We start from the raw sequence: 13,112 nt of genomic DNA, 5'->3' as shown, positions 1-13,112 counted from the left end.
CACACCTTCTGTCACTCTCTTTCTAAACTTTATAAAATTATTTTTATTTCTGTGCATTAAAATAATGTATTTAGACCTTTTCTTTCCCTAATAGTGTTAGATAGCACATTTTAACTCCCTCCTGTAAGTGAGGAAGAAAATCACTTCTGCATTATTTTACATTTGATTTCTGTTAGCTAGCGTATAACTTTTGCATCATCAGGCTTTATAATCTTTAGTTTTATTGCTCTAACTATAATTAAGGCTAACGTGTAGCCTTAATTATATCAATCTTTATGGATTGATTATTTTCTTTTAAATTTATTTAATTTATTTATTTTTGGCTGCGTTGGGTCTTTGTTGCTGCACACGGGCTTTCTCTAGTTGCGGCTAGCGGGGGCTACTCTTTGTTGCGATGCGTGGGCTTCTCATTGCAGTGGCTTCTCTCATTGTGGAGCACGGGCTCTAGGCGCGCGGGCTTCAGTAGTTGTGGCACGCAGGCTCAGTAGCTGTGGTTCACAGGCTCTGGAGCACAGGCTCAGTAGTTGTGGCTCACGGGCTTAGTTGCTCCGTGGCATGTGGGATTTTCCCAGACCAGGGATTGAACCTGTGTCCCCTGCATTGGCAGGCAGATTCTCAACCACTGTACCACCAGGGAAGCCCTGGATTGATTCTTATACTTAAAAAAAATAACATTATGATAATCATGTAAATGTTAGTCAATATAGAACATGATCCTTTGAAACCAAATCTATATCTCTTGATGGAGAATTTCCCAAACATCAAGGTCAAATGGATCTTTTTTATACACTACCTCAGTTGCTTAATCATACTGCCTTTTAATTTGCTTCATATTTTAATGATGACTTTCTTATACCTCTTCTTGTTTTTTTTTTTTTTCTGGAGTGCTAATTGCCTTTTTTTTCTGATGAGAGAAAATACCACCTTCTGTAACATGTCATGAGAATTTTCCTTCATATGATTTGTTGAATTGAATCCACTTGCTTCTCCTTTTTTTTTTTTTAAGATGTTTTTGATGTGGACTTTTTTTTTTTTTTTTTTGCGGTACGCGGGCCTCTCACTGTTGTGGCCTCTCCTGTTGCGGAGCACAGGCTCCGGACGTGCAGCCTCAGCGGCCATGGCTCACGGGCCTAGCTGCTCCGCGGCATGTGGGATCTTCCCGGACCGGGGCACGAACCCGTGTCCCCTGCATCGGCAGGTGGACTCTTAACCACTGCGCCACCAGGGAAGCCCCTGATGTGGACCATTTTTAAAGTCTTTATTGAATTTGCCACAATATTGCTTCTGTTTCATGTTTTGGTTTTTTGGCCGTGAGGCATGTGGGATCCCAGTTCCCTCACCAGGGATCGAACCCTCACCCCCTGTGTTGGGAGGCGAAGTCTTAACCACTGCACTGCCAGGGAAGTCCCTCCACTTGCTTCTTCAAGGCATTTTGTTTTTTTTTCCTCAGAGCCCTCTATCTTCCTGTTTCAGTGTTCACTGATTATTGTCTTGACCTGTTGCCCAGCTGTTATTCTGAGTTTGCTTTTCATTGAATTCCTGGGTTGGTTTCACTGTTGCTCATGTCTTTCACTTCCTTGGATTTTTCTTCCCATTTTACTGGGTTAAATCTTCAAATAATGTTTTTCTGAAAGGGCACATGGGAACAAAGCTTACATGTCTGAAACTGTCTTTATTTTGCCCTCATGTATGATTTGTATTTGGATTTAGAATGGTGTATTCAAAATCCTTTTCCCTCAGAACCTTACAACTTTGCTCTACTGTCTTCTAGTGTCCAGTATAGCAAAAGACAAGGCTAATGCCAATCTAATTCTTGTTTTTTTATTGGTAACATTGTTCTCCTTTCTGGAAGCTATTAGGACCTTTTCTTTACCTGTGAAACTTTACAAGGCTCTAAGGTGAGTTTTTTTTTTTTTGGTAGAAAACTTTATTGTCAAACAGGCAGATCTGCTCACTAATAAGAAAAGAGCTTAAACATCTGAAATTTAGAGACACTATAAAATTTGAGATACAAAATATTAGAAAGCCATTGTGTTGTACGGTATATAGAGCAAAATGCCACAATATAAATAACAATTAATGTCCAAACTAGAAAAGACTGAAGTCCTTATAAGGTCATCTTCTAAGCAGAAAGGCCAAAGTGAAGATTAAGGACCAGTTCTAAGAGGGTGTAAAACATGGTCTTTGGGAAGCACTGGAGTTCTATTATGGCACTTTCTTGCATACCTGGGATAAATCCCACTTGGTCATGGTGTATAATTCTTTTTACACATTGTTGGATTTGATTTGTTAATATTTTGTTGATGATTTTACATCTGTGTTTATGAGGGAAATTTGTAGTTTTCTTGTAATGTCGTTGTCTAGTTTTGGTATTAGGGTAATGCTGGCTTTATAGAAAGAGTTAGGAAGTATTCCCTCTGCTTCTATGTTCTGACAGAGAGTGTAGAGAATTGATACAATTAATTCCTTAAATATTTGGTAGAATTCATCAATGAATCCCACCTGGACCTGGTGGTGTCCGTTTTGAAAGGTCATTAATTATTGATCCAGATTCTTTACTAGAGATTATAGGCCTATTCAGATTATCTGTTTCTTCTTGCATGAGTTTTGGCAGAGTGTATCTTTCAAGGAATTGGTGCATTTCATCTCAGTTATCAAATTTGTGTGTATAGAGTTGTTTGTGGTATTCCTTGATTATCCTTTTTTTAAAAATGTATTTATTTATTTACCTATTTATTTTTGGCCGTGTTGGGTCTTTGTTGCTGCGCGCGGGCTTTCTCTAGTTGTGGTGAGCAGAGACTACTCTTGGTTGCGGTGCGCGGGCTTCTCATTGCGGTGGCTTCTCTTGTTGCGAAGCATGGGCTCTAGACGTGCAAACTTCAGTAGTTGTGGCTCGCGGGCTCTAGAGCGCAGGCTCAGTAGTTGTGGCGCATGGGCTTAGTTGCTCCGCAGCATGTGGGATCTTCCCCGACCAGGGCTTGAACCCATGTCCCCTGCATTGGCAAGCGGATTCTTAACCACTGCACCTCCAGGGAAGTCCCTTGCTTTTCCTTTTAATGTCTATGGGATCTGTAGTGATGTCTCTTCTTTCATTTCTGATAATGGTAATTTGTGTCCTGTCTGTTTTCCTTAGGTAGCCTTGCTGCAAGCTTATTGATTTTATTGATCTTTTCAAAGAACCAGCTTTTGGCCTCATTGTCTTTCCTCTTGATTTCCTGTTTTCAGTTTCATTGATTTCTGCTCTAATTTCTAATTTCTTTTCTTCTCCGTACTTTGGAGTTGATTTGCTTTTCTTTTTCTAGTTTCCTAAGGTTGGAGTTTAGATGATTGATCTTAGATCTTTCCTCTTTTCTAATAATGTGCATTCAGTGCTGTAAATTTCCCTCTAAGACCTACTTTTACGGCATCCCATAAATTTTGATAAGTTGTGTTTTCGTTTTCATTTAACTAAAAAGATTTAAATTTTCTATTGATATTTTTTCTTTGACCCTTGTTTTATTTAGAAGTGTGTTGTTTATTTTATTTTATTATTTATTTATTTGTTTATTTATTTATTGGGCACCCCTCGTGGCTTGTGGGATTTTTTTAGTTCCCCGACCAGAGATTGAACCTGGGCCCTGAGCAGTGAGAGCATGGAGTATTAAGCACTGGACCGCCAGGAAATTCCCAGAAGTGTGTCGTTTAATATCCAAGTATTTGGGGATTTCCTAGCTATCGTTTTGTTATTAATTTCTAGTTTAATGCCATTGTAGCCTGAGAGCAGACATTGTATGATTTCTATTCTTTTCAATTTTTTATGGTATGTTTTATGGCCCAGAATATGATCTGTTTTTGTGCATCTTTCATGTGAGCTTGAGAAGAATGTGTATTCTGCTGTTGCTAGGTAAGTAGTTTATAGATGCCCATGATATCTAGTTGATTGGTGGTGCTGTTGAGTTCCACTGTGTCCTCACTGACTTTCTGCTTGCTGGATCCGTCCATTTCTGATAGTGGGGTATTGAAGTCTTTAAATACAATAGTGAATTTATCTATTTTTTCTTGCAGTTCTATCAGTGTTTGCCTCACATATTTGACTTTCTGTTGTTAGGCACATACATGTTAAAGATTGTTATGTCTTCTTGGAGAATTGACCCTTTTATTATTATATAATATCCTTCTTTATCTCTGATGACTTTCCTTGCTCTGAAGTCTACTCTGTCTGAAGTTAATATAACTATTCGTGCTTTCTTTTGATTAGTGCTAGTCTGGTATATCTTTCTCCATCCACTTACTTTTAATCTATATAAGTCTTTATATTTAAAGTAAGTTTCTTAGAGACAACATATAATTGAGTGTGACAACCTCTGTCTTCTAACTGGTGTCTTTAGTCCATTGGTGTTCAAGGTGATTATTGATATAGTTGGATTAATATCTACCATAGTTGTTACTGTTTTCTATTCATTGTCCTTGTTCTTTGTTCCTATTTTTGTCTTCTGCTCTTTTTCTGACTTTTGTAGGTTTTTAAAAATTAATTAATTAATTTATGGCTGTGTTGGGTCTCTGTTTCTGTGCGAGGGCTTTCTCTAGTTGTGGCAAGCGGGGGCCACTCTTCATCGCAGTGTGTGGGCCTCTCGCTATCGTGGCCTCTCTTGTTGCGGAGCACAGGCTCCAGATGCGCAGGCTCAGTAACTGTGGCTCATGGGCCCAGTTGCTCCGTGGCATGTGGGATCCTCCCAGACCAGGGCTCGAACCCGTGTCCCCTGCATTGGCAGGCAGATTCTCAACCACTGCACCACCAGGAAAGCCCTGACTCTTGTGGTTTTAATTGAGCATTTTTAAAGAAAATATTTATTTATTTTTATTTTTGGTTGCATGGGGTCTTAGTTGTGGCATGAGGGATATTTCATTGCTGCACGCAGGCTCTTCATGCAACACGAGGGCTACTCTCTAGTTGTGGCGTGCAGGCTACTCTCTTATTGTGGTGTGTGTGTGGGCTTCTCTCTAGTTGTGGCGCACGGGCTTCTCTCTAGTTGTGCTGCGCAGGGTCCAGAGCACTTGGGCTCTGTAGTTGAGGTGCTTGGGCTCAGTAGTTGTGGCGCATGGGCTTAGCTGCCCCGCAGCATGTGGGATCTTAGTTCTCCGACCAGGGATGGAACCTGCGTCCCCTGCATTGGAGGGCGGAATCTTAACCACTGGACCACCAGGGAAGTCCCTACTTGAACATTTTATAGATTCCATTTTGTCTCCTTTCTTAGTGTATCAGTTATACTTCTCATTTTACTTTAAGTGGTTGCCCTGGAGTTTTCAGTATGCATTTTCAAGCAACTCAAGTCCACTATCAAATGATACCATACTGCTTCATGGGTAGTGCAGGTACATTATTAACAAAATATTCCTAATTCCTCCCTCCTGTCCCTTGATAATTGCTGTATTTTTTTCCTTTTAGTATGTCTTGTAATTTTTGTTGAAAGCTGGACATGATGTACTGGGTAAAATGAACTCCAATAAATAGGCTTTTAGTGGTGTGGGGGTGAGGTGTAGGGGAGGTGAAACATTTTATAGTCTTATGATCCTCAGTTCTTTAGTGAGTCTGTGAACTTCAGAATTGTTTCTTAATCTTACCCCCAACCCTTAAATTGGATAGAATGGTTAGAGTGGGCTGGAGTTGGGTATGTCCCTTACCTCAGTTTGGTTAGGCTCTGATAAAACCTCAGCAGGTTAGGCTCTGGTAAAATAGTTTGGCTTGAGGGCAGGCCTTGTTAAGAAGAATGGAATACTCTGATATTCAGTAGTCCCTCCATCCACTGTTTTGCTTTCTGTGGTGTCATTTACCTATGGTCAACCATGATCTGAAAATATTAAATGGAAAATTCCAGAGATAAACAACTTACCAGTTTGAAATTGTGCATTGTTCTGAGTAGCGTGATGAAATCTTGTGCCATCCTGCTGTTTCCCACCCAGGATCCTCAACCACTGACCTCATTGTAGCTCAATCCACGATCACCTGACACAGATGATCCTTCTTCTGACATGTTGTCAGAAGGTCAGTAGTAGCCTAACGCTACGTCACAATGCCTACATCATTCACCTCACTTCATCTCATCACGTAGGCCTTTTATCCTTTTACATCATCACAAGAAGAAGGACAGTACACCGATAAGATATTTTGAGAGAGAGACTTCCCTGGTGGTCCAGTGGCTAAGACTCATGCTCCGAATACAGGGGGCCCGGGTTCAATCCCTGGCTGGGGAGCTAGATCCCACATGCATGCTGCAACGAAGACTTCGTATGCTGTAACTAAGAGTTTGCATGGTGCAACTGAAAGATCCTGCACATGGTAATGATGATCCCGCACACAGCAACAAAGATCCCGCATGCCACAACTAAGACCCAGCGCTGCCAAATAAATTTAAAAAAAAAGATATTTTGAGAGAGACCTCATTCACATAACTTTTATTCTAGTGTATTATTATAATTGTTCTATTGTATTATTATTGTTAATTTCTTACTGTGCCTAATTTATAAATTAAACTTTATCATAGGTATATATGTATGGGAAAAAGCAGCAAATATAGGGTTTGATGTGACCCACAGTTTCAGGCATCCACTGGGGGTCTTGGAAGTATCTCCTGTAGATAAAGGGGGACTACTGTCCTTCAAAATGATTCCTTTTCCCTTTCTCCTTCTGGAAGCACCAAAGGGATTTTTCTCTGATATTTGCTGTGGGAACCTGTAAAACTGGTGAGCCGTGGTTTTTGAAACAATGTCATCTCAAGTAAGTTTTATTAAAATTTAAGCTGAAGCAGGGATTTATTTGTTGACTATAAGGAGATTTATTGTAGCTGTGGTTTCTGTTGTTTGTGTCTTTCTCTCCAGTACTTGGACCATGAGACTGCATCAGCCACATTCATCGACAGTGGTGGACAGTTTGTTTTCTCCCAGGTGACAGGAATTAGCCGGAATCCTTACTGTGGCTATGAGCACCAGACTCTGTCCAGCCGGGAGCGCCTGGAGGAGGACTCCTTGTTGGCCGCCTTACAGTGGCAGGTGCCTGATGTGGGCCCAGTCCCCTTTTTGAAGAGCACTGACCCTTCTTCCAGCTACTTTGTCATCTTGAACTCTGCAGCCTTCTTCAAGGTGGGAAGCCAGCTAGAGGTGCTGGTTCATGTACAGGATTTTCAAAGAAAGCCCAAGAAGTATGGTGGAGACTACCTGCAGGCCAGAATCCACTCCCCTAAGCTGCAGGCAGGGGCCGTGGGTAGAGTGGTGGACTACCAGAATGGGTTTTACAAGGTCTTTTTTACTCTGCTCTGGCCAGGCAGAGTTAAAGTGTCCATATCTCTGGTCCACCCCAGTGAAGGGATCAGAGTTCTTCAGAATCTACAGGAAGAGAAACCAGACAGGGTCTATTTCAAGAGCCTCTTCCGTTCAGGAAGAATTTCTGAAACTACAGAGTGTAACGTGTGTCTTCCTGGGAGTCTTCCCCTGTGCAACTTTACAGATCTCTATACCGGAGAACCCTGGTTCTGCTTCAAACCAAAGAAGCTCCCTTGCAGTAGCCGAATTAACCATTTCAAGGGTGGATACCTGAAGGGCCTCCTAACTGCTGCAGAGAATGCTTTCTTCCAGAGGTATGTGCTCCTTGCTCTAGGGGGTAATTTAAGAGGTCCCTTTCCATTGTCTTTGTCCTACTTAGGAGACTTTCTTATTTTGGTTATGTGCTTCTTATATCTTTCTGAACTTGGCCCAATTCAGGAGAGGTGGTAAGAAAATAAATATTTATATTTTGTGATTAGTGTGCTTATTTCAGTTCAAATTAATGACCTTAAATTTTTGTTCTTTTACCTTAATATCTTTAACTTCAGAATTGCATAGCATATCTGTATAAGCAAGATCACTTATTCACAGAACAGATAAAAAAATCATCCAAGAACAGGGCTGCTAGAGGTCTTATAGTCAGGGTAGTGTTTTAGCTTCATGTCTAATAAACTGAAAAAGTTTTAAGTGACATATTATTAGTTGTTAAAATCATATAAACATTTATTGATAGGAAAAAGACTATGATTATGGTAACATTGCTGGACTGATTTAATGATAAGCATGGGAAGCCAGGAATACCACAGCAAACTGTATTTTTGAAGGTTAATAGTTGTTGAAATTATTGCATTCCATATAGTTCTGAAATAAAATAACATTCTTAAGGAATAAAAAGAAAAATAACATAGGAAGTACAATTACTTGAGAGAATGTAAAACATTTTTTATTTTTAAATGAAATCTATACTTTAAAAATATTCCCTTGGGCTTCCCTGGTGGCGCAGTGGTTAAGAATCCGCCTGCCAATGCAGGGGACACGGGTTCGAGCCCTGGTCCGGGAAGATCCCACCTGCCGCGGAGAAACTAAGCCCGTGCATCACAACTACTGAGCCTGCGCTCTAGAGTCCATGCTCCACAACAAGAGAAGCCACCGCAAAGAGAAGCCCGCGCACTGCAACGAAGAGTAGCCCCCGCTCGCTGCAACTAGAGAAAGCCCACACGCAGCAGCAAAGACCTGATGCAGCCAAAAATAAAATAAAAATAAAAAATAAATAAATTTGTATAAAAAAATTCCCTTGTAGAGAGGAATCTTTGTTGAGTGTATCTGGGCACTCTAAAACTTTTAATGTTTTATGTCCACTCATTACTTGGTGGGGGAAAAGTTCCTACCATGAGATGTGTGGTCTGTAGGAGCTTCTAAAATAAAACTCTGATTTTTTACTTCCCGATCAGCTTTTGGTCGTTAACAGTTTTAAGTACATATTTGATGCCATACTTTCAGAAGGCCAGCAGAGGGAGCACTACTCCCAGTGTATTCACTGTACTGTTCTTGAGGGGACTGCCTAGTTTTTTGTGGCTCAGTACAAAAGGACTTTAATTTTATTCTTGGGTTCAGATCTTAGACACATTATTTATCAGTGACTATGAGCAGATGATTTTATTTCTGTGTACTTTTTGCCTATGTATGGAGACTGTTCAGTTACCCCCTTTTATTTTAAATAACTTTTTTTTAAAGATTTTTTTTTATGTGGACCATTTTTTAAAGTCTTAGTCCCTTTTAGAGTTGTGTTGTCAGTCTACTTACTGGCTTAGCAAAGAGGAGGAAGCATAGCATGTAATTTACTGAAATTCCACGTGGAAAAAAGTGGGAAAAAGGTTAGAGAATTAAGTTAGTGTAAAATTTAAAATGTTCCTAACACTAAATCCTACCAATAAAACCAAGGAACACCTGTGAATCCAGAAGGATAAAATAATGTCTGCCCCTGCCTTTACTTGCATATCCTGGATGAGGCTGGCTGAGGGTACTTTGTAGTAGAATCATTAAAAAAGATTCTACTTACCTGGAAGTTTTCCGGGAAAGCGTTTGAGGTGGCATAAGTTTTTGGAAACCAAACATTTGACAAAGTCCTGATACAGATTTTTTTTTGCATTGTTTGCTCTGTTAAAAATCTGAAATTTTGCATTAGGCTAACTGAAAAGAAAAAGAGAAAGATTGAGATTGATCATTTGAGGGATCTTTGAGTGTAGTATTTTGAGCTCATGGCCTGAATATGTTAAGCTATGCTCATTTTTACCTCTCTTCCTTGGTGGCTCATAATGTTGCTTAATTCAGAAACGATTAAGAAGCTTAGCCTTGGTCTTTGGTTCCCAAATGACAGTTGGACAATTAAGGTGGTCTAATCTCTCAAGGGAAAAAAAAAAGTGTTGGTTTTTAGAAAGAACCATAGTACTTTGCTTAAAAAATTCTGATAACAAGAGAATGTCTTTTGAAAGAATGAGCTTATCACATTAAAAGCTTCCCTTTTATTTTAGCATGATTTATACTTTTTTTTCCCTTTCTAACTTTGTATTAAAAAAGTTCAAATCTGTAGAAACAGTGAGCACCCACATACCTTTAGCTTATACCCACCATTGTTATGTTTTGCCACATTTGCTTTCTCTCTTTCTATGTGTTTATATGTGTGTATATGTGTATAATTCTTTCCCCTCAGACCATTTGAGAGTAAGGTGCAGACATCATGGCACTGCACCCCAGGCATATGCATCTCCTAGGACTTTCTCCAACGTATAACCATGACACAGTGATCACACTTGGGCCTATTATCATTGACACAACATTGTTATTTAATATGCAGTCTATATTCAAGTTTATCCAGTTGTCCCAATAATATCCTTTATTGCTATCTCTTTTATTTTAACTGAATCTCTGATCACACACAATCTGTTTAGTTGTCTCTTTAATCTTTTAGTCCAGAAGAGTTCTCTAACTTGTTTTGGTTTTTACGATATTGACAATTTTGATGTTGCTGTTTTTGTAGAATATTGCTTAAATTGGATTTGCTGCTTTATTGTTTCTGCATGATTAGATTGAGAGTAAACATTTTTACAAGCAAATTACAGTGGTGAAGGTTTCTTCTTTTCCTTACCTTAAAGCTTTAAACTCATGAAAGTAGTTTATATGTGCTCTCTTAAAGTCATGTATATTAATTGTCACTTTTACAATCCATGAAATGCTGTTATTCTCTAACATAGCCCCCTATAATTCCTTCCTTCCTTGTTGTCTGTCTCCCTCATTCATTAGAATGTCAGTGCCATGAAGGAGGAGATGCTGTTTTGTTTTTTTTTTGTTTGGCTGTGACACTTGGCTTATGGGATCTTAGTTCCCCAACCAGGGATCGAACCTGGGCCCTCGGCAGTGAAAGCCTAGAGTCCTAACCACTGGGCCTCCAGGGAATTCCCGATGCTGTGTGTTTTGTTTACTGTTATATCCCTAGTAGCTAGGATAGTGCCTGGCACATAGTAGAAGCTTAAGACTTATTTAAGAACAAATCTGTTTTGAATTGATTTTTGATGAAATGAAATATCGTAACTGCAAGTTCCCATATCGAGTTTGGAAAGTTAGCATTTTATTTTATTTTTTTGTTTTTGGTCTAAGTGCAAGAGGCCTAATTATTATGAGCCAGTTTCTGGAATAGTTACACCACGTTTTCAGTATACTTCTCCTGGACTCCACTGTCCCCCACCTTTTCACACAGCCCTCTATCAGATATTTTCTGAGCATGGACTCTAGTCCAGGGCCTGTGCTAAGTACTGAAGATGAAAGATGAATGGGATATAATCCATGTCTTTGAGGAGTACATGTTTTATTAAGGGGAACAGACACTACAGAGCCATAGTAATGATGAACAGAGTACATGCATGAGCACGTATCTGGGGACACATGTCCCCAGGTAGGAGTCAGCTCTGGGCAAGGCCTAAGGAATCTGACGTATGACTTAATGCTCCATAGTCTTGCAGCCTGAAAACTAAGTAGTGACAAAATAGACATTCTCATCAGTGAGTCCAAGGGAAGTAAGGCCTCTTGCACTTAGACCAAAAACATTCTCTGAGTCCAAGGGAAGTAATTCAAACAGAATTTGTCATTTTGGAGTTTGCACTCTAAGGGTGAAGCAGTGAAAAATTAAAAACTTGTTTAATTCTTATTCAGTTTATGTATCCATATAACCTGCTTATTATAATATACCTAGTTTATTAGTTATCAATTTTATTGATTAACATATATAAGAATATTTCATCTTAGTAAAGCTTTGTGAAATCCTGTCCATTTAAAAATTTGAAAATAAAGATACATATTAGAAAATAAATGTTCCTGAATCTAAGCTTGTCCTCTTTTTATTCCTCTTTCAAGTGGTGTCAATATCAAAATGCCAATCAACTCCAGTGGACCTGATTGGGTGACTGTGATTCCCAGCAGTGTAAAAGGTAAAAAGGAATGAGCTTGATGATTTGTTGTTTTTCCTGCTAAGTGTGTTGAGGCCCTGTAGTTACACTGATGTTACAAAGCCCCCTTTTTTTTTCCTTTTTAATATGCCCTGGTTACTGCTGGGCACAGTTTTAACTGTTTTAACAAACATTCCAGGTGATTCTGATCCATTGGTATAGGATATTATTAAGAGTAAAAGAATGAAATTTAGAAGAGTAAATGTATGTGTTTTGTTTTTGCAGAATAGGTATAATGAGCTATAGTGACTTGTAGAAAGAAAGGATGAACACTATTAAGGTGGTTATGCAGATGGAAGGTGATCACTCCTTGGCCTTTTGGCTAAGATCAAGTGCAGATGGCAGACGAGGTCCTTTTAGCTGTTGAAAGCATGTATGTAGTAGCCTACAGAGCAGATAGTGCAAACACCAACGCCCCAGGGATGAGGTATATAACACATATGAACCCACCAGTGTGGGTATTGACCATATGCATGCCTTGTGTAAGTGGTGGTTAAGGAACTGCAGAGCAAGGACCATCTAAAGGGGGAATCCCCTCAGTTCCTACACGTTGTTGCTATGCAAAAATGTAAACCCAGCACAGCCAGATCTATAGATTTTTTTCCATGAAAAACCAGAAATCAATTTTTGAATGTTAATATCTCCATATTTCAAAACATTGGCATCCAGTTAAAAACTTTAAAACTATTGTGTAGGCTAAATAAAATTTGAGGCCCAGATGCAGGCAGGACACTGTCAGTCTGTATCTCTGGTGTTCACTGTCATGTGCCACAAGAAATCCCAGTCTTTTCCTAGTGAAGAGCTGTATTTGATTTACTTGAACCCAGTGAGTTACTAATTTTAGAGGGTACATATGCGAAGCATCGTTAATAGAAATTGCTTACCTTTTATCTGCCTGGCCCTCAACCCCACAGCCGAGATATCAGTAAACATGGGATCACCCAGGAGTGCTGAACCCCTCATATGCTCACATCTGACACCTCCGGAGGCCCCATCCCACTACCAGATCTATCTCCCTCTTCCACAGCCCTGGTTGTCTGGCTCACCCACCTTGTGATGTCCCTGGCTATCCAGTGGGAGGAGCTTTGGATGGTTTACTTGAACCTGACAGGTCTTGGGATTCAGCCAGGAAGTGGTTGTGGGTTTGTGATGTACATTCTGTTTAGAGAGAAGGAAGATTCAGTAAGTAGTGGGGCTTTTGATGGATTTTTAGAGGAAGAAAGAAACCATGAATCACTAGGAGCAGGGTAGCCTGGCTTTGATAAAACTGTCTCGGAGCAGGTAAATAATTGGAAAGAAAAGAGAAGGACAATTACT

General features: G+C 39.7%; 1 protein-coding gene across 1 annotated transcript in view; it reads left to right on the top strand.

Annotated features, from left to right (window-relative positions):
* The window catches only part of NXPE3 (neurexophilin and PC-esterase domain family member 3), a gene marked incomplete at its 3' end in the record, with an annotated part of 48,231 nt that overhangs the window by 15,701 nt on the left and 19,418 nt on the right, over window positions 1–13,112 (top strand). Inside the window, exons 2-3 of the mRNA XM_079705587.1 lie at window positions 6,856–7,610; window positions 11,704–11,777. Of these exons, the coding sequence (XP_079561713.1) occupies window positions 6,856–7,610; window positions 11,704–11,777 (829 nt within the window). The remainder of the gene's footprint in view (window positions 1–6,855; window positions 7,611–11,703; window positions 11,778–13,112) is intronic.

This window comes from Hyperoodon ampullatus (genome assembly GCF_949752795.1).
Source record: "Hyperoodon ampullatus genome assembly, chromosome: 5".
In the NCBI taxonomy this organism is placed as follows: domain Eukaryota; kingdom Metazoa; phylum Chordata; class Mammalia; order Artiodactyla; family Ziphiidae; genus Hyperoodon; species Hyperoodon ampullatus.
The sequence above is the reverse complement of the archived record's forward strand: the minus strand, read 5'-3'. Positions and strand labels throughout refer to the sequence as shown.